The 26,629-nt window shown below is 38.9% G+C and overlaps 1 protein-coding gene across 2 annotated transcripts in view; it reads left to right on the forward strand.

The window, feature by feature from the left end:
• Positions 1-20,402, forward strand: part of LOC114625643 (contactin-4) — a 36,553-nt gene extending 16,151 nt beyond the window's left edge. For both annotated transcript variants that reach the window (XM_028773002.1, XM_028773003.1), the window contains exons 7-11: positions 2,013-2,125; positions 2,958-3,144; positions 3,577-3,689; positions 16,890-17,058; positions 20,240-20,402. In XM_028773002.1, the coding sequence (XP_028628835.1) occupies positions 2,013-2,125; positions 2,958-3,144; positions 3,577-3,689; positions 16,890-17,058; positions 20,240-20,340 (683 nt within the window). In that variant the 3' untranslated portion in view covers positions 20,341-20,402. The remainder of the gene's footprint in view (positions 1-2,012; positions 2,126-2,957; positions 3,145-3,576; positions 3,690-16,889; positions 17,059-20,239) is intronic.
• The last annotated feature ends 6,227 nt before the right edge of the window (positions 20,403-26,629 follow it).

A 26,629-nucleotide genomic window follows, 5' to 3' on the forward strand; every position in this document is an offset into this window, starting at 1 on the left:
CACTGGTTATGTATGTACACTCCAGTAATCCCAGAATATGGGAGGTTGAAGCACATTAGCTAGTTTGAGACTAGCAGCCTGGGGCACATATTTTAATGTCTCCAAAACAAGAAAAACTCATTTACAACTCTATCATATATGAAAAGGCTCTCTACCAATTGATTACATTGCTAAGGACCAATCAATCAAGCTTGTAAATGCCCTGTATTATCTTCAGATACATTTTTCTATGTGTCTATTATCTACCTGTTGATACATAAATACCCTGTACCTATGTGTTATCATTATTTTTAAAGAATCATATTTTATCCCTTTAGGCAAATATCAAAATAGAATATTTCCCTCTCTCCTAAATCTTGTGTTTTAAGCCATTTTGCTCTGTCTCTCACTTCATAGGAGAGGAAATCATGAAGCAGCTTGATTCCCATTCACAGTGCTGTAATGTTCAAGGGTCCTTGCACATTATTTGCATCTTCCGAGAGGGTCCTGCATTCAGAATGCCTCTCGAGTCCTCAGTATTCTCGGAGCTCACCATTGTTGTTGTAATGATGATATTCAGAATTAAATCACAAGACAGCATCTGACAGTTGAGACATTAGTTTGGAGTCATCAAGGAAACTACATGTTCTCTTCCTTGTGGAGAAATGATTCCCATAGAGGTGGCAGCCATCCATAGCCTCTCCCCTTCCTCTCTGTTGATTCTCACAGTTTTCCCCTGCATACTACATACTACAAACACATGCAAAAGACTGGGAAGGATCCAAACCAAATCTGTCCCCTTGCTCATGTTTCTGCATTTCCTGTTCTCTGTCTTACTCATGTTATAAATCCCTACTTATTCTTCTGGCCTCATCTTGAACAGCAAAGGTTTTCTGTGATTCCCTAGGCCTGCTACACGGAATAGGTGTTTGTTTATGTCTCGCTTCTTGAGTATCATTTATAGCCATAATATTTATAGCATCTGCATTTTTTTGCTGTGATAATGTTCATGACAACATATTTAAAGTTTTGAAATTTTGGTATATATTCTCATGAAGAGCAGTGTTTCCTAAGGATGGCTGATGTTTTCCCCTGTGTATCAAGTGACATTTTAAAAATTCTGAATTAACACATAAGTAGACACTTATTGTTATGTATAAATAGAGATGTCCATGTCCAATGTTTTCTGGAGTATGCAATGTAGAGGAGTACACAAATTGACACTACATTATAACAGATAAATGTGTTAGCTTTAGGAGGAGCTTTATTATAGCATGTATTTGGGATTAAGAGAATGAAGATGGCACTTTTATCTATCAGTAATGGGTTCCTGGAACAGATGAAGTTTTAAAAGCATCAAATAGTTATGTACTGATTTGAATTACATTGTAGAAAGAACATAGCTACCCAAGGTAAAACTTTGTGAATGTTATTATTTAAGTCATGGCTAAACTAGGTTTTTTAGTACAGCAGAATATTAAAAGAAAATTTTATATACAAATGGTGTACACGTCGCATAAAAACCTGGCAAAAGCAACTAGAATGTGAGAAACTATTGGTTCAGTCTACCATTTGCATTAGGGATTACTGTCCCAGAAACTGTAAATGACTTGTCTAGGGTATGAGAGATTACCTTATAACACTGAACCACCATGCAACTTTCTTGAATTGTAGTCAATTCAGTTAACAATGCTTGTTTCTCTCTCACTTGTTTTCATAATCCAGCAACTGAGACTGTAACTCAACTATGAAAGAGCCATCTGAACAAATTGCTGACTATGAAAGCTTTTTGCTAAACTTGTCCTTGGGTCACTTTAGTTCCATTTACTGCAGTGTAGAACTTTGTAAGACTTCAGAAGTATCTCTTTTCTTTTTTAACTATCACACTACAGATTATAACTGTTTAGCTGGGAGAGCGATTGTGTGTCTCGAAAGTATGAAGGACATATGGCTATGGGTGCTTTTCACCCATTTTGAGAAGCCTATTGTGATGAAGATTACTCAGTAGTAAATTTTTCTGAATTTATTTGCAGAACCTACCAAGCCACCAGCCAGTATCTTTGCCAGGAGTCTTTCTGCCACAGATATCGAAGTTTTCTGGGCCTCCCCTATTGGGAAGAACAGAGGACGGATTCAAGGTTATGAGGTAAGATAGAGACCAGTGCATTTGTTCTACATATCTTGGTGAGACTTCTAAGGCACATTCACTGATGGGAGAAGACCCACATTGCCTTGCACAGGTATCTGTTCTAGAGGCCTAGTTCTACTACACCATTAATAGAAGAAGCATTGAAAAATCTACTGTGAGATCACCCTTTACCTATGTTTATGCTCAAGTTTATTATTATATTTCTCTCTCTTTCTTCACCTAAAGATGTGCAATATAGTTGGTAAAATGAATGTGATATGCCTGTGGGAATAGGAAAATGGCATTAGAAGTCAAGAGTGTTCATTGCTCTTACAGAGGATCTGAGTTCAGCTTCCAGCATCTACCCTAGGCAATTCAACAACTGCCTGTAACTCCAGCTCCAGGGGATCTGATGCTCTCTTCTGGCCTTTGTGGTTACATATATTCACATGTGCACATGCACACATACACACACACATACACACACACACACATACACACACACATACACATGCACATGCATAATTTTTAAAAATCTTTAAAAATATTTTGTTGTAATGTTATATGATTATAATTACCTGAACGCAAAACAAAGGTGGGGGAAATGACAGAAATAGCCATTGATGATTTTCCATATGGGCCATCTCAGTGGGGAAATAAGACAAAAGATTTCTTACTGTGGATAATTTTGCAGATCATGTGGATCTCCTTGTTCTAGAAGCTCTGTCAATGAGTTAACATAGAAATTTACCTCCATCATAAGAAGGTGCATAACAATATTATTACCTCATGACATTGGAGGTATCCCCAGTGGATATAATTTCCAAGGTCATTCTTTTTGTTTTCTCAGGTAAAATATTGGAGACATGATGACAAGGAAGAAAATGCTAGAAAAATACGAACAGTTGGAAATCAGACATCCACAAAAATCACCAACTTGAAAGGAAGTGCTCTGTATCACTTATCTGTCAAGGCATATAACTCAGCTGGGACAGGACCCTCCAGTGCAACAGTCAATGTCACAACCAGAAAGCCACGTAAGGACAGAGTTGCTCAGAAATATTTTGGGGATTCATCAAACATACTCCAAGTTCATTACCTATCCCCACCTCCCAGGGATCATTTACATACTAATTGGTATCATTATATGGATTCAAATGCACCTTAGCATTTTAACTGAACCTTTCAGAATAGCATGCCAAATTCATTGCTCTAGAGGACAGAAAGATAAATGTTTTTCTCCTCACTGGGAAGGACTACTTCTTTTAGCTATAAATGGTAGGCGACCAACTGAATCTTTTTCCATTTGCAATGCTGTATCTCGTCAGATTTCAGTGACCTTGAAGACACATATTAGTGCAATCGCCCATTAAATTGCCTCTACTCTCAAATTCTAGTAAGGGGATATTCCTCGGAATCCATTGAGATTTAATAATCTGTGACTTCGTCTATCTTAATTTTTTTTATAGCACCAAGCCAACCCCCTGGAAACATCATATGGAATTCATCGGACTCCAAAATTATCCTGAACTGGGATCAAGTGAAGGCCCTGGATAATGAGTCAGAAGTAAAAGGATACAAAGTGGGTAATTTCTTTTTGCAAGGACACCTAATCCTGCTGTTAGCAGGAAGGGAGTCTGCCTGGCAGCAGCAGATGCTCCATTTTCTCATTCATCCCTGATGGGCTTCCCTACTGAACTCTTCCCATTCAGAAATCTCTACCCTAAAGTAGACTCATCTAAACTTTATGTGTCCCATGGCTTAACTTCTCAGGACTTAAGCTATCACCTGGGTGAGCCAGTCTTTCCTTTCTCTTGTAAATAACCCAGATAATCAGCTTGGAAAAGAAAAGAAAGACTTAATTTGGTTTGTATTTGAGGAAGTTTCAGTCCATGGGTTAACTGTTCCTTTTGGAACTCTACCACAGCAATATATCTCGGCAGGGAGGTGTGGTACATTGTGGCCAGGATGCAGAGAAAGGGAGAGAGAGAAAGAGAGAGAAAGAAAGAGAGAAAGAGAGAGAGAGAGAGAGACAGAGAGAGACAGAGAGAGGCAAAGAGACAGAGAGAGGATGAGTGGGGGAGAGGGAAAGGGAGTGGGAGAAGGAGAAGAGGAGGGGAGACTAGGATTTCATTCTTCAATCCCCTGCAAGAGCACTCACAAAGTCTACCCTTTGTAGATTCCACTATCTCCAGGTAACACTACAGGCTGGAGATCAAGCCTTTATCATATAGACTTCTGGGGAACAGGTACACAAGCTACAACTTCATATAAATATTAGGTTTATATAACCTAGATCAGAAATTGTTAAAGGCTCTGTGATTGGGACTCTTCTAAATCCCCCCAAAACAGCCCTTTACCATTTGCTTTTGGCAGCTTGGCTTTATTTTCTCAGTGTGTGTGTGTGTGTGTGTGTGTGTGTCTGTGTGTGTCTGTGTGTGTCTGTGTGTGTCTGTGTGTGTGTGTGCATGCGCGTGAGCATTCAGTGTATCTACGTGCACATGAGTACATGTGTGTGAGTGTTTAACTAACATTACTAACTTCCCAATGTCACTTTCAATCTTGCTCTTGTTTCTGTAGAGAGCTTCGCTATAAGAGAATTGGCTGAAAATATTGTCTGCCAGATATATAAATGCTGGCCTGTCTTTGAAATGAAAACACACACACACACACACACACACACACAGAGAGAGAGAGAGAGAGAGAGAGAGAGAGAGAGAGACAGAGACAGAGACAGAGACAGAGACAGACAGAGACGTGCATGCAAGCATGCCCCTGGTTATCTTATGGAACTAGGGTTTCAGAAAGCTGTGATCTGTCTGATATGGAAGTGAACTCAGGTCTTCTATCAAAGCAGTACCTATACCCTTGATGCCTTTGACTAAATGTAAACTTCCATTGTCACTGAAAATTGGGCTAAAATATAATTTTATAGTCTTTGCTTGGCCAAAATAGGCAGGGCCAGTGCTTAGCATCCCTAAGACAAGTCACATATGTGTGACTTTCTCACCAGGAATGGCTTTGCAAAAGCTAGAGTGCAGCCAGAGATCACTCAATCCGTGAGACTTTCCCCATGGGGGAACTTTGGCTTTCATACAGTGTGGCCATCTCAGGTAGCTGAACCTCTGGTAGGGCCCTTAGCTTCAGTGGAAGGGGACAGTGAATAAAAGCTATGTGTCCTTTTTAAAGCTAAGGATGAAGCTAGCTGCTGTGAGGCCAGCTCAGATTTAAAGGATGAGGGTGGAGAAGACATGTGCAAGAAATAGTTTATCATCCCTACATGAAGGGTACTGAGTGTGTAAGGAATAGCAGACTTAGCTGTCTCCAAATGTGTAGGTCTGATGAATCTCTGAGTAGACCACAACCAGGAGTCTGGCCCCAACCACTGCAAGGAATGAAGGAAAAAACTGCAGATGTTTAATTGGAAGAAAGAAGAGTTCTCAGAAGCGTAATACTTCAAATATGTAAAGAGACTTGACTAATAATGAGTAAATTGTTCCAAATTCTGTGTGGCTACTGAAGATGTTGACTACCAAGCGTTTCTCCTGGAGAAAAATTCAAAATTGTAGACTTTGTTTTATAATCTTCCTTAAATAATGGAAACCATGTAAGAGTTTATTTAAGTAGACTTGCAAAATTACAAGGAAAATAACTTTTTTTCCCTTTAATGGATTACTGTAAAATCACTAGCAGTCAAAGGCATGTCAACATAGCCATGGTGATAATAGTTTATCAAAAGCCTTGCAAAATGTCACTATTTCAAAGGATAGATGTACAGGAAAATGCCCTTAAGTCGACTAGTGCACTGGACTTTCTTCCTTGACATCTAAATAGAACATGGCATAGCTAATGCTTACTTCCAGCAATGGAGAAGAATCCATCTTCCTTTGCACTAGGTCCATTATTGAACAACTTAGCTTCCAAAAAGTACAACTGAGCCAAAATTTATCTTCCATAGTCTTATTCCTTTGAGTCCTGGGGCACAATTCTAATGGACTTTAAGCTTGTTTTCAGGCTGCTGCCAAAATAAAATAACAGGAAGAGGAGCTGCCCAAAGTATTTGAGGCAACCAGGAAAAAGGTTAGAGATCATTTAGTAAAGCTCCTTATTTCATATATATGAAATAAGCTCATCCATACGTCTGTTGGAGTGCACCTTTCTTAGGTGCAAGGAGCAGTTAACATGTTGAGATTTGCTGAATGGTAACAATTATTACTTTGTTGGTGGTCAGTGCTTTGTCACCTGCTTCTCACAAATGCTCACACAAGATTCTCATTGTAAAGTTTTCCCAAAAAGGCCACCTTGAGTATATTGCCCCTTCAGACACATTTGCAGGCATACAAATTCGTCCAAGTACTATATACATCATTCAGGGAATGTGAGGGGAAAAGCAGGCCAAGAGAAATATAAGAACATTTGCTTTAGCAGAAGAGGCCTGTTGTTCTTCCTATAGGATTTTGGGAAACTATTTTTACGTCTGTAGTAATAGAATGAAATGTGGGAGTAAATGAAAACTAGGGCATTTAGTTCTCTTTCTGATTGAAATATCAGATCAAATGAGGTTATCCTTTAGGGCATTAGGCATATCATTTATATCTTTTAGATTTAGAATTTGAGAATATAGAAACTGCTGGCACAGCTGATCCAATATTAGGAGGAAGGTTATTCTTGTGAATAAGAGAAAGAAAATATCCAGAGGCATCTGAAAAATTCCAGAGAGAAGGAAGCAGACTGGACATAGCCAGGTTTAGGGAAAAAGGAGAGCAGCAGAAAGTGAGGATGTGGAGCAGACAAATCATGAGGATCATAAAGAGGATAAATGGCTTTGGGCCAGGGAGAGGCCTAGAGAGCTAGCATGGATTTTGGAAGACATAACAGGTATTTGTGATACTGAAGGAGACTGGAGGCCAATATGCTGATTGGTGCCACAGGTAGCAATATGTCCCATCTGCCAGTGGTAAGGGAAATGAGTCCTTTTGACAGATGGGAATCAGTTTCACAAGTTCCAAAGGAATGCTAGGTTTTATCTAACTTCTAGAAATCTTTCTGTAGTCCAGCTTCTGCTAATTTCTGGATATATGGACACCCTGAGACCTAACAATCAGATTTGAAGAATAATCTCTGGTCTCAGTCTGGTAAAATAAATCACCCATGCAAATAAGTGAATTAAGGTGAGGGAGCTCATTCAACAAATACTCTAGACATCTATCCAAGGTTCTTAACTATTATTATTATTACTTTTATTTTTTTTACAGTCCAGACATTGACCCCCTCCAGGTCCACCCTTCCATAGTGGGATGAGGATCCCATTCCTCCTCCCAACTGTCTTCAAGAGGATGTCCCCTACCCTCCAAGCATCCCCATTCCCTAGGGCCTCAAGTCTCTTGAGGGTTAGGTACATCTTCTCCCACTCAGGCCAAACCAGTAAGTTCTCTGCTGTTTTGAGTCAGGGGCCCTGGACCAGCTCATGTATGCTGCCTGGTTGGTGGCTCAGTGTCTGAGAGATCTCAGGGGCTCAAGTTTGTTGAGACTTCTAGTCTTCCTATGGTGTCACCCTCCTCCTCAGCTTCTTCAAGCCCTTTCCTAATTTAAACACAGTGGTTCCCGAATTCAGTCCAATGGTTTGGTCTAAATCTCTTCGTCTGTCTCAGTCAGCTGTTTGTCTGGCCTCTCAGAGGACAACCATGCTAGGCTCCTGTCTGCAAGCATACCATAGCCTTAATAATACTGTTGAGCCTTGAATCCTCGCCTTGAGATGGATCCCAAGTTGGTCATGTCAGTGGATCTCCTTTCCCTCAGTCTCTTCTCCATTTCTGTTCCTTCAGTTGTTTTAAAGAGGAACAATTCTAAGTTAGACTTTTTGACTGTGGGATGGCAACCTTATCATTCCACTTGAAGCACTGTCTTTCTACTAGAGGGTGGCATTTCACCTAAGTCCTGAGTCTCTGGCCTCAGGTCTCTGGTTTCTGGTACTTTCTAGAGCCCCCTCCCAACCCAGCCTCTCACCCCACCGGGTTGCATATTTCTATTCCTCATGCTGGCCCTCAGGGCTTCTCTCCTGTCTACCCCTCCATACCTGATCTTGTTTCCCTTTCTCCTTTCTCCTTCCCCCTTTCCCCTTCCCCCTCCCTTCTCTCACTCAAGTCCATCCCTCCTTCCCTCTGCCTCCCATGATTGTTTTCTTCTCCCGCCCAAGGGGGATTGGAGCATCCTCACTTTGGCCCTTCTTGTTAACCTTCTTTAGTTCTGTGGATTGTATCCTATGTATTCTGTACATTATTGGCTAATAGCCATTTATTAATGAATGCATACTCTATGCATGTCCTTTTGGGCCTGAGTTACCTCACTCAGGATGATATTTTCTAGTTCCATCTATTTGCCTGCAAAACTCATCATGTCCTTGTTCTTAGTAGCAGAGTAGTATTCCATTGGTTAAATGAACCACATTTTCTGTATCCTTTCTTTGGTTGAGGGACATCTGGGTAGTTTCCAGCTTTTGGCTATCACACATAGCCAAAATGAACATAGTGGATAAGATGCCCCTGTGGTATGTTGGGGTATTTTTGGGGGTATACACTCAAGAGTGGGATAGCTGGGTCTTCAAGTAGATGTATTTCCAATTTTCTAAGGAACTTCTAGCTTGATCATGGGGAATGATAGCTTTGATATGTTCTTTGATTTGGTTTGCTAGAAATTTGAGTATTTTTGCATGAATATTCATAAGTGAAATTGATCTGAAGCTCTCTTTCTTTTTTTTTTTTTTAGTTCTCCAGATTTTTTTTTATTGGATATTTTATTTACATTTCAGATGTTCTCCCCTTACTCCATTCCCACCCCCCGCCCAGGAAGCCCCTATCCCATCCCCCCTCCTCCTGCTTCTATGAAAATGTGCCCCCACCTACCCCCCCCACTCTCACTTCCCCACCCTCGAATTCCCCGACACAAGGCGTCCAGCCTTCATGGGACCAAGGCTCTCCTCTCCCACCTATACCTGACAGGACCATCCTTCCTTGCATATATAGCTGGAGCCATGGGTCCCTCCCTAAGTGTTCCCTGGCTGGTGGTTTAGACCTTAGGCAGCTCTGGTTGGTTGGTATTGTTGCTCTCCTCATGGTGTCGCAAACCTTTTCAACTCCTTCAGTCTTCACTCTAACTCCTCCATTGGGAACCCCATGATCAGTTCAATGGTTAGCTGTGAGCATCTGCCTCTGAATATGTCAGACTCTTGCAGACTTCTAAGAAGACAGCTATGTCAGGTTCCTGTCAGCATGCACTTCCTGACATCCACATCAGTATCTACCTTTGGTGACTGCACATGGAATGGATACCCAGGTGGAATGGTCTCCAGATGGCCCCTCCTTCAGTTTCTGTCCTACACTTTGTCTCCATACTTGCTCCCTTGAGTATTTTGTTACTCCTAAGAAGGACCGAAGCGCCCCCACTTGGTCTTCAGTCTTCATGAGCTTTATGTGGTCTGTGAGTTAAATCTTGGGTATTTCAAGCTTCTGGGCTAAAATCCAATAATCGGTGAGTGAATACCATGTGTGTTTTTTTGTTATTGGGTTACCTCACTCAGGATGATATTTTCTAGTTCCATCCATTTACCTAAGAATTTCTCAAATTCATTGTTTTTAATAGCTGTGAAGCTCTCTTTCTTTATTGGGTCTTTGTGTTCTTTAGGTATCAGAGTAATGAATTAGGTAGTGTCCCTTCTGTTTCTATTTTATAGAATAGTTTGAGCAATTTTGGTATTATCTCTTCTTTGAAGATCTGATAGAATTCTGCACTAAAGTCATCTGGCCCTGGGCCTTTTTTGGTTGGGAGGTTTTGAATGACTTCTATTTCCTTAGGGAATATGGGGCTGTTTAGATGGTTTATCTGATCCTGATTTAACTTTGTTATCTTGTATCTGTCTAGAAAATTCTCCATTTCATCTAGATTTTCAAGTTTTGTTAAATAAAGGCTTTTGTAGTAGGATATGTTGATTTTTTAAATTTCCTCAGTTTCTATTGTCATGTCTCCCGCTTTCATTTCTGATTTTGTTAGTTTGGATATTATCTCTGTGCCCTTCAGTTAGTTTGGCTAGGAGTTTGTCTTTCTTGTCAATTCTCTCAAAGAAGCAGCTTTTGGTTTAGTTGATTCTTTGTATCATTCTCTTTGTTTCTATTTAGTTGATTTTGGCCCTGAGCTTGACTATTGCCTGCTGTCTACTCCACTTTGGTGAGTTTGCTTCCTTTTGTTCTAGAGCTCTCTGGTGTGCTGTTAAATTGCTAGTGAAGGATTCTCCAATTTCTTTACAAGGGCACTTACTGCTATGAGTTTTCCTCTTAGCACTGTTTCCATTGTGTCCCATAAGTTTGGGTATACTATGTCCTCATTTTCATTGAATTCCAAGAAATTTTTAATTTCTTTATTTCTTCCCTGACCACATTATCATTAAGCAGAGAATTTTTTAGTTTCGATGAGTATGTGAGTTTTCTTTTGGTTTTGTTGGTATTTAAATCTAGCCTTAATCTGTGGTGATCTGATAGAATGCGTGGGATTATTTCAGTATTTTTGTATTTGTTGAGGCTTGTTTTGTAACTGATTATATGGTCAGTTTTGGAAAAGTTTCCATGAGGTGCTAAGAAGGTACATTCTTTTGTTTTAGGGTGAAATGTTCTGTAGATATCTATTAAGTCAATTTGGTTTATAACCTCTATTAGTTTCACTGTGTCTCTGTTTAGTTTCTGTTTCAATGACTTGTCTATTAGTAAGAGTAGGGTGTTGAAATCTCCCACTATTACTATGTGAGGTTCAATGTGTGTTTTGAGCTTTAGTAAAGTTTCTTTTATGAATGTTAGTGCCCTACATTTGGGGCATAGATGTTCAAAATTGAGACTTTGGTTGATTTTTCCTTTAATGAATATGAAGTATCCTTCCCCAACTCTTGATAACTTTTGGTTGAAAGTCTCTTTTATTGGATATCAGAATGGGAACTCCTACTTGTTTCTTGGGATCATTTGCCTGGCAGACATTTTTCCAGCCTTTTACTTTGAGGTAGTGCCTGTCTTTGTTATTGAAATGTGTTTCTTGTATGCAGCAAAATGCTGGATCCTACTTGTGTATCCAGACTGTTAGCTTATGTCTTTTTGGGGGGGAATTGAGTCCTTTGATATTGAGAGTTATTAAAGACAGATGATTGTTAGTTCCTGTTATGTTTGTTGTTGAAGGCATTATGTGTATGTGATTCTCTCCTTTTGATTTTATTATGAAATGATTAATTTTTTGTTTTTTCTTTGATGGAAGTACCCTCCTTGTGTTGAAGTTTTCCTTCTAGAATCCTCTGTAGGGCTGTACTGGTAGAGAGATATTGTTTAAACTTGGCTTTGTCAATTTGGAATATTTTGGTTTCTCCAGCTATGATGATTAAGAGTTTTGTGAGGTATAGTAGCCTGGGTTAGCATTTGTGTTCTTAGGGTCTGCATGACCTCTGTCTAGGCTCTTCTGGCTTTTAGAGTCTCTGTTGCAAAGTCTGGTGTAATTTTGATTGGTCTGCCTTTATATGTTACTTGGCCTTTTTCTCTTACAATTTTTAATATTTTTCTTTGTTCTTTGCATTTAGTGTTTTGATTATTATATGACAGGAGAATTTTTGTTTTGGTTCCAATCTATTTGGTGTTCTGTGGGCTTCATGTACATTTATGGCCATTTCTTTCTTTAGATTGGTGACATTTTCTTCTATGATTTTGTTGAAGACATTTTCTTGTCCTTTGATCTGGGAAGCTTTGCTCTCTTCTATTCCTATTATTCTTAGGTTTGGTCTTTCCATTGTGTCCTGGATTTCCTGGATGTTTTGGGTTAGGAGGTTTTATGATTTGTATTTTCTTTGTTGTGGCAATATCTTCTACACCTGAGATTCTCTCTTCTATCTCTTGTATTCTGTTGTTGATACTTGCATCTGTAGCTCCTGACCTTTTTCCCAGGTTCTCCATTTCCAAGGTTGCCTCCATTTGTGATTTCTTTATTGTTTGTGCTTCCACTTTTAGGTCTTGGACTGCTTTATTCAATTCATTCACTGTTTGGTTGTATTTTCCTTATTTCTTTAAGGGATTTATTTGTTTCCTCTTTAAGGGTGTCTACATGTTTACCTGTGTTTTCCTGCATTTCTTTCAGTGAGTTGTTTATATCCTCCTTAAAGGATTCTATTATCTTCATGAGATGGGATTTTAGGTCAACATCTTGGTTTTCAGGTGTGTTGGGGTATTCAGGGCTTGCTGTGGTGGAATTACTGGGTTCTGATGGTGACAAAGAATATTGGCTTCTATTGCTTATGGTCTTGCACATGCATCTAACCATCTAGTTATCTCTGGTGTTAACTCACCGGGTAGTTTCTGTCTAGAGCCTGTCTCCTGTGTCCCTGGGTTGCTACAGGTCTCTTGGGAAACCTGTGACACTGGGTTCAGTAAATCACCTAGAAGGCCTTCAAACTGTGGGGTCTTCAGAGGGACCAACACACTGATTATCTGCCCTGGTGGAAGGCACAGGCCCATATCCAAGGTTCTTAATCATCTCACCTTCCAAATAACCCCCTAAGGAAGAAATTCCTAGAATCTACTTTGACTATTAACCCTAACTTTGAAGACATGGAGATGTGCTATGATAGTATTTCTGGAATGTTTAAGTCTGGGATCTGAACACAGCAGTGTGAAATCTGTCTCTGCCCCTTGACCACTGTTTACTTTGCCTGGCAATCAGCAGACAGACATAGTGGGTGAAAATAAAGCATTACAAGGGAAAGAACATGAAGGTAAGGAGACAATAGAGAGGCAAGGGGTACACAGGAGAGACATGTTCTTTATATAAAGACCATGGAAAGCCACTTTAGGGGTAACATCTCAATTGGGCTTTAAATGAAAGAAAAAAATGAGACAGGCAGATCTCTGGGAAAGTATATAGGTAGAAGTCATGAAGGTCCAGAGGTGAATATGAGCTAGTATAACAGCATGTGAAATATTGGTGACTATAGTAAGGGACTTTGTGACTCTCCAGAGAGGTGGGGGGAGGAGGCAGGGGGAATTAGCCTTACTTGTTGCCAATGAGAAATAGTCTGGTGTCTTTGTCTCTGTGAGTTACTATAAGAGAATAATTGAAGCTTGTTAATTTATGACAAACAAAAGCATATTTCTATAGGCTAGGCATTCCTGCACAAAGCTATTGGCTTACAAGGAGAATCCTTTTGACCTTTTATCACATAGATGAAGGTGAGAGACTGAAACACCAAAAGAAGACAGGATTCCTATGACAGCACCAGTCCCATATTGAGGGTAGAAGTCTCATATCCAGGCTGAGTCTAATTACCTCTTAAACATTTCACAGTTCTTTGCTTGTTTGTTTGTTTGGTTGGTTTGGTTTGGTTTGGTTTGGTTTGGTTTGGTTTGGTTTGGTTTGGTTTGATTTGGTTTGGTTTGGTTTGGCTTGGTTTAGTTTGGTTTGGTTTGGTTTTGACACAGGATCTAACTCTGTAGCCAGAGCTGATCTAGAACTCACTGTGTAGCCAGGCTGCCCTCAAATTCATAGTAATCCTCATGCCTCAGCATCCTGAATATGTAAACATCTTAAGTTTTGTGTAAGCTGTGAATGTACAAGGATTGCAAGCATAAACCACCATGGTCTTCCTTTTAAAATTAATATAGTAGCAATTAAAATTTAAAAGGGACTTTACAGCAGATGACTACCCAAACCATAGTACCCATGATGGCAGTATCTTTTGACAATAACTATAAACCTCTATGCATAATTTTTATTTTATAAAGCTGGTATTTTAATAAAAATCAAACACTAAAGTGGCCAAACAAATGATATATGCAAGCAGCATATGATCCTCAGGCTACTCATTCTCTGTGTTTATTTAGCTACTTTTTTATATTCCTTTTACATGCCCTTATATCCACATGCATACCGCATGCATCTGGGAGTAACAGGACAACTTTCAGTAGTTAATTCTCTCCCTTCACAGAGTGGATCCTGAAGATATAATCAATGTCATCAGGCTGGGTGACAGACTTCTTTACTTTCTAAGCTATCTGTTCTCCTACTGCCTACCCCCCTTTAAGGTCTCTTCCTAATCCCCTTATTTTGCACATATGAGGACAGAGACCAGAGAGGAAAAGCAACTTGACCCAGAGGTGGTGGCCAAGTTGATATAAATAATCCAGGCTCTGGAGTTAGGTTATTTAGGTTTAAACCTTGGGTGATTGACTACAGGCAATTGTCTACTATCTCCAGATCTCAGGTTGCCATCTTTGAGGTCAAAATAATAACTAAATATAGCCGGGAGTAGAAGTGCTCCAACACTGGAGAAGCAAAAGCAGTCAGTGTTTGCTGTTGATATCATTAGTCCCAGGTATCCTCTTTCTCCCTACCTGTTTTATATCAGGTACAAGAACTATCTTTATGTCCATCAGCTGTACCAAGTGTTTAATGTAAATAAAGCTTTTGTTGTCCTTATAGGTGGCAGTTTCCATTATTACAAGACTGATAAGAGTGTTGATTTTTTTAAAAAAGTATGCTTTTTCTTGGAAATGTTTCTTTTGGATTTATACTTGAAACTGGTTAGATTCTCTGAGCTCTTGCAAGGGCCAGAAGTAAATCAAAGAAGCAATTTATTCCTCTGAGCAAGATGTGACCTTGCATCCCATCAGCCAGCCCATTCTCCTGAAGGGTTGTGATGAGAAGCAGTGCCCCAAGATTTATTGGCACTTGATCATTAGCAAAGGGATGTTGAGCCTGGCACAGCTGATACTTCAGCTTGGGGAAGGAGAGGGCTTGAGAATCTTTCCACCTTAAGGAGATTGTGTTTTCCACCTTGTATTAGAGGGCTGTAAATTAAGGTGATAAAATGCCAGGGAGCAAATGGGATCTAAACTATGTTAAGGAAGTTTTATGAATTTCCCTCATGTTTGTTTCTGCTTGCAATAGAAGACTGACCATATATTTCTGACCTCAGTAGCTCAGTATTTATAGGGGTCTTAGGAAAACACAAGCTAGCCCTGTATTTCCCAAGCTGGGATACATGTTTGAGTAACATTGGTGTAGGGTGAGAACTTAGCAGAAAGGCAAAAGCTCAGGTCTCAGATCTGACCTCTAACCTCGGCAATCAGCAACCCCAGGGATGGGCTGAACAAATAATGTTCTAAGTTTCTTGCCTGGTGATTCTGAGGCAAGATTGACTTTGCCTTTGACATTATGTGAATCAATTTTAAAAAATAAAATAAAATAAAATAAAATAAAATAAAATAAAATAAAATAAAATAAAATAAAAGTATATCATAGCCTGCACTCCTGCCAGGAGTGGAAGTGGAGTGAGATTTACCATCCCCTACTTACCTACATTCAGAGTGAGACCCATGCTTTGCTGTGTGGCTACCTTTACACTGTAGGAGGTTCTGCCATGACTTTGGTCTCTACTCACTAAACTGGTAGCTATGTGACATTCAAGCATGTCTGCAGACAGTGATGAGTGCCCCTCACCCCCTGAAGGACAAGAATGTGTCCCACCCTCTTAATTCTGCTAAAAACTATAGGATAAGGGTAACAGTAAGTGTCCCAAAACATGCAAGGTAGATGATCATCTGTGTCATTTATCCATCTTTTTTATCCATTGGGAAGCTGAAGAAGGTAGACTCTTTTGATTTATGACTGTAGGCTTAGGAATCAACTTCCTTCCACTTCTCCATGATGAGAGGTCCCTGGGCCTCAGTGTCCCCACCTGTAAAAAGGTACAATAACATCTGCATTGTGGGATTGTAGTGACATTGATAAGTTACCTGTAAGAGTCAGAATTTACAGGGGAGTTGTCCTTATGGTTGTTGCTGGGCACACAATGGCAGGTGCGTGTTTTTGGTCCTTTATATTTTGTTCCATATTGAGGTGAGGGACCATCAGAGATCCAAGCCAGTGTGTTTTCAGGAAACTGAGGGCTACATCATCAGATACATCACAGCCCAAACTCAGCATCTAAGAGGCCCAGGAAGGAAAACAAAGGTGCATGAGTGGAACTTGTCAGAAGTACCACACTTCCAGATGGTCACCGATGGCCTCTTCTATGTGATCCTTCTAAAGAGTCCCAGTGGGAGGGAAAGTGGAGAGCTCACGGCCTTTGCCATTCATAAAATGTCTATATGTGCAGAAATGCCCTCTTTCAAGAAGTTTCTTGATAATAACAACCTGCTGAGTGTTTCTTGTCCTTGGAACCCCTGCTGTATGTGTTCATTTTGTTCCATTTAAGCCTGCATAGATAAACTTTCTTAAGTTGTTCTTTGAATCCAGCCCTTACTGTATTCAGTCTGCAAAATTTTGAAGTGTGTGGTTTCATCTCCATTTTACAATAGAGGGAACTGAAGTTAAGAGAGATGAAGTAAATGACCTAGGGTCACACAGAGCCAAGTCTGTTCTGGTGTCAAGGCTCCTGGTGTGTCATTGACTCTACATCCTTAAAGAGATATTTAGTCTTCTACATTTCAGTACATGTTAACTTATCCGTGTGAAAGAACAGCCACACATGTTTCTCTCCTCCACTTCAACTCTTCCTTTCAATTCTTCCCTCTGCAACATGGTGGCAGCAGTCTTGACCCTGGCCATAGATGAGCTCACTCAGTATGAGCAGGCTGTCAGAGAACTTCCATCATTTTACATTTAACTGAGATAAAAAACAGAGATTTTTTTTAAAAAAAAAGTGTATACCATATCTTTGCATATCAGTTAGAACAGCAGATGATATCCGCTCTTTCTGCTTGGGCAGGTCTTGTACAGATGGAACAGGCAAAGCAGCACATCTGTCATTGAAACAAACAAAACATCAGTGGAGCTTTCTTTACCTTTTGATGAAGATTACATCATAGAGATCAAGCCATTCAGTGATGGAGGAGATGGCAGCAGCAGTGAGCAAATCCGAATCCCAAAGATATCAAGTAAGAACTTTTTTCATCTTGCCCTTTCTCTTTGCCTATTGTGTCAGTATACCAGATGAGCCAAGGCTTCAGAGAAATTGAGCCTGGTAAGAGTTGTAATTAAGATAAATTACAGGAGCATCATTTCTTCTATAACTGATGTTTTCTGATTTCAAGATACTTTATGCAAAAAAAAAAAAAAAAGCAAAAACCAAAAAGCCCTCTTCGCCTAGTTTTGATGGATTTAGTCAGTCGCCAACCAAAATAGTAAATGAAGGCTTCCTCTAATAAAGCACAAAGGGTTGTCTCATATTGACCCATTTGGCTGACAAGTACATAGTCCCCTAATTAATTATAGCCTCTATAGTTAATGAACAATGCAGTTAGAAAGAATAGGCAAAAAAGGTTTGAGTGTTGTCATTGTTGTTTAAGACAGGTCTCACTATGTAACATAACTGGTCTGGAACTTGCTGCATAGACCAGGCTGGCCTTGAACTCACAGCGATCCACTTGCCACTGCCTCCCCAGTGCTAGTACTCTGGCCAAAAAGTTCTTACCAAGGCTGTGGTGTTTTATCCCCAGTAAGCTAGTGTCATTCAGTCTTGAGTTGGAAATATTTTGAAGTTAATGTGACATATTTTGATTGAGAATATGAAATCTACATATAAAATACATATGCTTACATAGAGTTAATAGTCTCCATTTTTAAATATTTTTAAATAGTATGTGAGAGTAGCTTTTGGGAGCAAATGCATTCTATTCCGTTTTAAAGTTTTATGTTTATAAATATCTAAACAGCATACAAATTTTTGTATGATTTTATTTATCTTAATAGAAAGAAAATGTATGAAGTCAGAAATCAGAATAATGATTGGCAATGGAGCACGGCAGTTTGGTGATTATTTGTGTACTATTTGGCATGATTTGGAAAGCATCCAGAGAGAGCAGACAGAGCTGCTTACAAAGCTTCTGGAAGTACTTACTGCCAATGGATTGCACTCTTTTTGGTTTTTGTTTTGCTTTGTTTTTGGTCTTTTGTCTTTGTTTTGGAAGTAGGGTCTCACAAAGTAGCCATGGTTGACCCTGGCCTGGTTATGTAGAGGAAGCTGTCTTCCAGCTTGCAGAAATCTTTCTGCCTCTGCTTCCTAAGTGCCAGGATTAGAGTAACCATACCTCCTGAATTGTCTTCTTTAGTTCACATGGTCCCTTCGTTTAGGGAGTGTTTTACAATGATAAAGAAAAGATTAAGCTGATATCCAGGTTACAGTTAGGTATCTAGGTACATATTTATCTGCCCTTGTATTTGAGGTTTGGAATTATAAACTTTCAAGCTGTCACTGAAAAGATATTATTTTAAACCATGTGTGATAGCCTCAAAAGAGACCCTAATTTTGGAGCTGGAGTCAGTATCTGCTAGGTATCCATTATGTTTCAAAGGAGTAAAAGGTTGTTATGTCTTACAGATAGGGAATGGTAGCAAAGTAGCCATGGAACAATTTTAATGGCTTTCAGTTCAGAAGAGTAAAGAGCCCCTTAGTCATTTTAATTTTCCTTTGAATTGCCTATCATTTAGAAAGGATTCAATAAATACTTGTCTGTGTTCAAGAATAATAGTACAGGACTCAGTGGGAAACTGAGGCAAAAGCTATGCTCAGAGACAGAGTTTATAATTACATAAACACTAATATACATACGTGATATACATACATATATGTATGTGTGTATAAATATATATAATATATGGTTTATATATTATATGGTTTGTATGGTTACTATATCTCATATATATATATATATTTATATGGATAATGGACTTGAATGCCTCTGAAATGTACTCTTTTTGGTTGGTTGGTTGGTTGGTTGGTTGGTTGGTTGGTTGGTTGGTTGGTTGTTTTGGGGGGAGGGGAAGGGTATCACTAAGTAGCCTTGGCTGGGTTTGAACTGGCTATGTATATAAGGTGATCATCAAACAAGGGCTCTGACTTCTTTCTGCTGAAAGGGAACCTCACACAGTGAGTTGTAGGAGTAAGGTCCAGCCCACAACCCCACAAAATTGGAATTTATATATTTTACTTTGTTTAAATTTTACTACAAATTTCTGATCATTGCAATGATAGTTCTTTTTTTTTCTCATTGATTCTAGGTCTCATTCATTTCAAAAACATTTATAGTGGCCAGATAATGAGTGTCAGCAGAGCATAATGTCTTCACTTCCATCTCTCAGTTGGAGAGATCAGACAGCCTTAAAGAAACCAAGACTAAAAACGGGAAAGCTTTTATTAAGAAAAATGTACAGCCCGCATGAAGAAGTTTGTTTATAATGTGATTATTTTGTCTGGGCAAAAGAGATTTACTTAGATAAACACGGTTTTGATTCCCAATCCAGACATTCACTTAGCTAGGCAATCTTAGACAAGTTAGTTACTTCATCTCTTAGTCTCCTAATCTGATGGACAGAAAAGTGACAATATCTGGTCCACAGAGGGGGGCTGTAAGAGCTGAGTGTCATATCGTCTGTGCAGCACAGAACTGGAACTGAAAGGGAGTTTCACTTTTCAAATCAACCTCTATCCGTCATATTCCTAGTAATATTCCTAGCAATATTGAAGTATCTGTCACACTGGATATGGACACCCTCAAATTATAGGACTCAAAAGAGTCTACAGAATGATCCCTAATCTCCTCCCAGACCACGGATTTGTCATCATGGAACTGATGTGAATGAATCATTGATAGAATCATGCAGGTAGGCCTGGAAAGAAAGCTCAATCAGGAAAGCGCTTGCCTTGCTAGCTGGAGGACTCGAATATGAGCCCTAGCCCATGTTTAAAAAGTAAGCTAGATACAGCCACACACCCTTGTAGTCTTAGCACTGAAGAGAGGGGAGGATTCCTTGGTGAATTCCAGGCCAAGTAAAAGACCCAACCTCAATGCAAGGTGGAAGACATCCGTCTAAGGAGCTGAGTGTCCTCTCCTTTCCATTGCTATGTCTATGTGTGTGCACACATACCTGAGCACACATGTGTTTCTGCACACACATATACACATAATAAAAATAAAATAGGTAGCCAGATGATGGACAAACAGACAGGATTTATTTTTATAACTCAGCCAGCCATGCTGGTTTGGTAAGCCCTGGAACATCACTTTCCTTTGTATACAGGATGAGACCCTGATGAAAGAATTTGTTCTCTCATTTCAGATTCCTATGCAAGAGGATCTGGGGCTTCTACCTCCAACGCGTGTACACTGTCAGCCATCAGTACAATAATGATTTCTCTCACAGCCAGGTCTAGTTTATGACAAAAGTTATCTAAAGGACTTGCTATTTATAATATAAGCAACATTTAGCTAGTTGTTTTGAAGACACCCAGTACTAAGTAATATTGTTGTTCAAGTACATCTTATTACTGGAAAAAAATGTTTTTTGCTTCGTTAGGAATGGCATTATACAGTACTTCCTCAAAGCAAATCTAGCTTTGTCTGAAGTTTCTTTGGAAACTCTGCAATGCACTGAAGACATCTGTAATATGATGTTACCAAAGCAGTTTACATATGTCCTTATATGCATATTTTTTATTATATATTTAGTGTTTTATAGAATTTTTTAAAGTTAACATATAATGTAGATATTGATTTTTTTTCTTCCTCTGCTGTAAAATGCTCTGGGCAACACAACCACACAATTATGATTTGAGATGATTTCCTTTAAGGACAGAGTTTGAAACTCATCTCAGTAAATGAATTACAAATGACTTGTACAGTTTTACCAGGATCCAGTATCAAAACAGCTAGAGACTGGGTCTGTAACTCAAGGCTGCTGTATATAAATTATCCCTTGAATGGTTAATGCATTGAATCGAGTCCCCTTGACATATGTGATATGTTTTCCCATCCTGTTGTAAATTTTGTTGTTCAACACAATTTGAGATGGTTTCAGGAACTACACATCCCAAAAGCTAAACTTCCCAGCCCAAGAGGTACCTTGTGCAATCCTCCCAGCCCTGAACTTAGCATTGTCTGGTAAGACTTTATTTGAGCATCGTCTTTGTAGTAGCATTATCTTAGTCATTGAATTTGAAGTTACATATTCTGTAGTAACATAGATGAAAAGTTACTATAGTCAAACAAGTCTTTCATGGCATAAAAGGTAATTTTACTCTTTAGACATATCTGTTTTGAATGTAAATTTTTTAATAATTCTGTCAATGCATTTATAATTTCAAAATTTCTTATAGATAACATGTGTAACTGTAATGATAGAGCCCTTCTTTTGAATGACAATAACATGTAATTTGACATTTTTTCCTATTTTAGCAAATAGCTGCTGCAAAGAATTTTACATATAACTCCTATAAACTATCCATAGTACAGATGTATTGTATCTTGATGTCTCTCCTGTTTTGCAGTAACTAGTCTGATTGCTTTATAAGCTTTACATTCTAAATCTTATAATCATACAATGAAAGATGGCAATATCGACAAAACCTTATTCTTATGAAAAGAACTATTTATTATGATGGGGGATGTTTTGTAAGCTGACAAGGGTGGAACATAGAAGGCAATGAGATTTTCTATAAAGCTTTTCACATGAAAACACACAGTCACCTTTTTCTTCTTTCTTGGAGAGCTCATGATTGCCTGTAATTTGTCATTTTTGCTTACACATAACATAGCTTTTCAACCTGCTGATTATATTCATCCAATAAAGACATCATCAGGATTCCATTTGTGTAAAAATTAGGATGGTAACAGGGAAAATATTGTCAGTATTTCAGCTGTATTCCTTTCTTACTTTGATATGGCTTACTTCTATGTTAAAATATGATTTAAAATCACATGCAAAAAAATCAACAAAATAATAAAATGAATGAAAAAAACCTGATACCCCAGGTAGTTCCCAACCCCAGTGTAAATGATATCTACCAGTGATATAGCATATGTAATCTTTTTTAAAGGTATTGTTAATAAATATTCTGTCATTTGTAAAAATATCTGCCTTCTGGGAGCATTATTCCTTCCTGCTTGTCAGGGAAATTTTTAGCTTACCCTTGTGCTAGTTACAACTTGGGATCATAGGGGGCACAAAAGTCTCAAGCTCTGGCCCCAAAATTAGATGACCGAATTCCAAAGGTGACTTGAAATTCACAACCCTGAAGACACCATTTCAAATCCTCTTCAGAATCAGAGAGGATCAAAATCAAGTAGTCAATGTCTTGAAGCCGAGAATAGAATACTTTTTTCTTGGCTAGCCAAGATTTTGTATATTTGATCTAAGTGTACCTGTTGTTTTCCCTATCTACTGGCAAAATCATAAAATCGACAGAAACTTAAGCTCATAAGGCCATTCGTAATCTAAATCTCTTACTCCTATATACAACCACACTGAGCCCTATTTGGTCCCTGACACTGCTTGCTTTTGATCTCACCTCTGTGCCTTTCAGTCTCATGGCTGTTCCTTCTTGAAATGTTCCCCTCACTCTCGCACCCAAATATCAACGTTCCTAGGGTACCTCCAACACTCCAGCTCATCTGTGAGATTTTCCCACATGCCTGACCTTGTGATGTCTTCCTCTGAATTTGCTCCAATCCTTCATTTAGTATTTGATAGGGTACTACTTTTGGAAATATCTTGTACTGTTATCTTGCATTTGAACCTAACTCTTGTATTGTTACTGACTTTTCCTTGAATGTATGCCTTGTCTTCCCAACTAGATTGTAAGCTCCTTGAGGGCAGGGACATTGGTCTTCTCTTCCATGTACTCTCCATAGTGCCTAGCACAGTGCCTTGCAATAAATACTCATTGATAAATTGATTAAAGGGGTCTTTGAAGTAGCATTTTGCATCAGTTGCCTGCCTGTGTGCTATATAGCAAACCAAGCAGGGTGGACTTTCTCACTGTTTCTATGATGCTCTGGAAAGTTCCAGTGGCTTCTAGTGTTATGCTTTGATGACCTTCTTTCACCTCTCAGCTTTATCATCTTATAGTGATGCCCTTAGTTAGCTGACGCCAACCAGACTAGAGTTTAGCAACTGTCACATTGGTGCTTTCACCAAACTTTGCTTGATTTGTTGACTTCAGTGGTTTTATTTTTATGGGTAGGGGTCACTGTTTGCAAGCAAGAAAAAGAACTCCCCTAACTGGAACAAGCAGAATGGAACAAATTAACATCTCACAGGGTCATTATAGGAGCTCAGGAATTACCAAAGGTATTAGCCTTAATGTATGTAAAAACCTGGTTACTCTTAGGAGTACAGAAACCTTGCAAAATCTTCTTGGTATGTGGTTTGAAGTATAAAACAAGTGTGTTTCCAGGTTAAATGTAATTCTGCTCAATGTAAAAGCTCTTCAGGAAGTGTCTGATCAATGTGGATCATAGAAGCTGACCCTCCTGCTCATACCAAGCCTTCACTCACAAGGACACTGTATTAATCCAAGAGCTGAATAATGTTTCTAGAGGGGAAAGAATAGGTGTTGTTGGGAGACTCTAAACAATAGACTTTTTATATTTAAAGCCAACCACAGGAACTTCCCAAGCACTAAGCCCCAGCCTCCAATTAGGTGGGGTGTGTGACTCCTTGAGGGTATTCCCAAGGGAGAACCACTGAGAAAATTTGCTTTCTTTAACCTCTTCAAGCTCTTTTGGGTTCTGGGATTTCACTGTATAAAAGGATGCTCTATCCTGACAGGTAATTGGATCGCATCAAGGTAAGTACATTTTTACTGAGCTAACAAGCCTCTATATACAGTAGCACCTGGCATGGGTGGCAGAGTAGGCCATAAACTTGATTCTAAGGTAAGCACTAAACTATCTCAGCCAATAACATGGGAGTTGCCATGAGCATTTATCTTGAAACAGAATGATTTTGGCTATTTTTAACATCTAGGAGACCATTAAAATCCTTGTTAAACTGTTCCAAACATTTATCTACTAATATACTCAAGGAACATTGCCTATACAAGCAGCCCGTAATTACTAAATGTCATAGGCTTTATGTAATATCAACTAACAGGGTTTTTTTATACTAGATTGTCACCCCTCCCCCTTCCATTCCTCATCAACCGTCAAGACTTAATTGTATTTTCCTGTTGTTAAAATTGTCATTGAATTTTCACTGAAGATGTGGTCAACATTGTGACTTGAAATACAGGCTCTTAAAATTAAGAATTTCTAATCAAATATATATACATATATATGTATGTATATATATATGTATGTATATATATTACAATACATAGAATAATACAAATATTATTCTATCACAAAATGCCAGTCACTAGGGCCTCACAAAGTTTGCCTAAGCAGAAAGCTAATTATATGTGCTGTAGATTTTAATAATCTGAGGTGCATTCTGACAAATGCTACTTTTTAAATTAGGATAATCTATACAATGTTCTAAATGCATAGCTCTGCAAACATTTAGGGGTTTTTGTTATAAACTAGCTATTGCATCTGTCTGGGGATGTAACAACAACTGTAATATCTAATCATTTTATTACAATAAATAGAATATAAACTAACACGAAATTTCAATATTAATGTTTATCTAAAACAAGGTAGGCAGTAGGTTCCTCATTCAGATGCCCAGTTTTCCACAATATCACCGTCAGAACTGTCCATTTTCTTCTAAGGCCCATGATTAGTACCTGTTGCTGACAGGCAGCCCTCTGCAGCTGGTATTTAAACAATCTTGCCTGTCAATGGAGAGACATTATCGTTGCTATTTCATGTGATTTCTAAGCCCTCTACCAAAGGATGATCTCTCTGTACAAGGCAGGGTGCCCTGCATGTGAGCAGACCCCTTTTGACCCTTGTGCTAAATGGGCCATGCAGATTAAATGTCCGAATTCCACAACTCAAGTGTAAAAGTGCAATACTCAGCAGAGCTCACAGTTCAAATAAAATTGGTCTCTGTTCTTTTATCCTCATGGTTATGGCCAGATAGAGATTTACAGAGCTATAATAATATAGGTCACACAGACAAAAGCCTAAAAAAAAAAGTCAACTACATGATAGATAGGAAAGTCTAGAAACTATCAGGCTGGGGTATTTAATATGGATATGATTAAACATGGCATCACCCAGTCTCTGTCAGTTGGGCTTTCTCTATACACTCTTTCTAGTTGTTAGGAATAACACAGATTATATGTGAATAAAAACATGTTCTAGAATTTTAGTGAAAATTTTGTATGGTATTTAATCTTTTGTTGTTTTTTGATACAGGGTTTCTCTACATAGCCCTGGCATTCCTGGTACTAAGCATGCAGAGCAGTTGGATCTAAAATCACAGCTATCCTCCTGCCTCTGCCTCCTGAGTGCTGAGATTAAAGGCATGTTCCACCACACCCAGTTGATGATTAATTTTTATTTTTGTCAAAATCTTCTTCATGTGAAGAAGAAAGATGTATGTATTTCTACCATTTTCATTAATGAAATGGATTCAAATAGGACAGAGACCATAAGAAAGCCAGGGCTACACCTGAACTCTTGATTCAGTACCTTTAAATTCCTCATGGTTTAAGCTTGCTTGCTATTTCTGTGACTAAAATACCTGCAAACAAAATTTAAAGGGAGGAATTATTTTGGCTCATCATGGAGGCAGAAACATGTGGCAGAGGCTTCCTGTCTCACTGTGCATGGGGACAAAGGAAAGGAGAGCCCACCTACCAGATAGAACCTTTAAAGGCACGCTCCCAGTGACCAACTCCTTTTAACTAGGCCTAACCTCCTAAATTTTTCACCTCAGAAAATAGTGTCACCAGCTAGGGGCCAAGCATTCAACACATGAGCCACACTGGGCAAGGCTTCATATGAAAGTAATATATCATTATAGGAATTTACTAAGAGAGACAACCAGAATCTAGGAGTCTGTGTTAGGCTAGAAGAGAGTGCAGGCCGGGCACTGAGTCAGCAAGAGGGAGCTAGTCAAGAGGAAAGGGTATGTGAGGTAAGGATTTGGGGTGAGTTGTTCAGGACAAGGCCATGTGCAGAACACTGCTATTCAAAGAAACAGGAGAGAAGGTCCATGAAGTGGACCAGGTTTTGTTCAGCAAAAATCAGTTAACTATTCTCTGTGCACTATGCAGTAATGTGGGCACAGAAGAAATATTGGTGGGAAAGCCAAGTTACCTGGAACAGTATGTTGTAACAATGGGGAGGTATGCTAATAGACAGCCCATGCTTATGGGATATAATAGTCTCCCTGGAAATCAACCTGGTGATTTGGTTACTATTTACCATTTCTTTTTTTTTTTTTTTAATGTGGAGATGTGAGGTTTAGAAGTTCAGAGATGTACCAAGTCACACAGGTGACCTGAGGCCAGGATCTCAGATGTTTCTGGCATAGTTCTAGGGCCCTTTCCTAATGCTAGATTTTTATACCCTTGTATAGAAGGAAGATACATAAACAGATGATAGACAGGCAGGCAGACGAAAGATTAGTGAACTAATAACAAAAATGGAAAGTAGTGAGTACATGAAAAATAGATTAGGTACATAAAACAAAGATAGACACATGATAGATATATGGATAAATAGATAAAAGATAGATAGATAGATAGATAGATAGATAGATAGATAGATAGATAGA

The sequence above is a fragment of the Grammomys surdaster genome, unplaced genomic scaffold (assembly GCF_004785775.1).
Source record: "Grammomys surdaster isolate TR1022 unplaced genomic scaffold, NIH_TR_1.0 220, whole genome shotgun sequence".
In the NCBI taxonomy this organism is placed as follows: Eukaryota; Metazoa; Chordata; class Mammalia; order Rodentia; family Muridae; genus Grammomys; species Grammomys surdaster.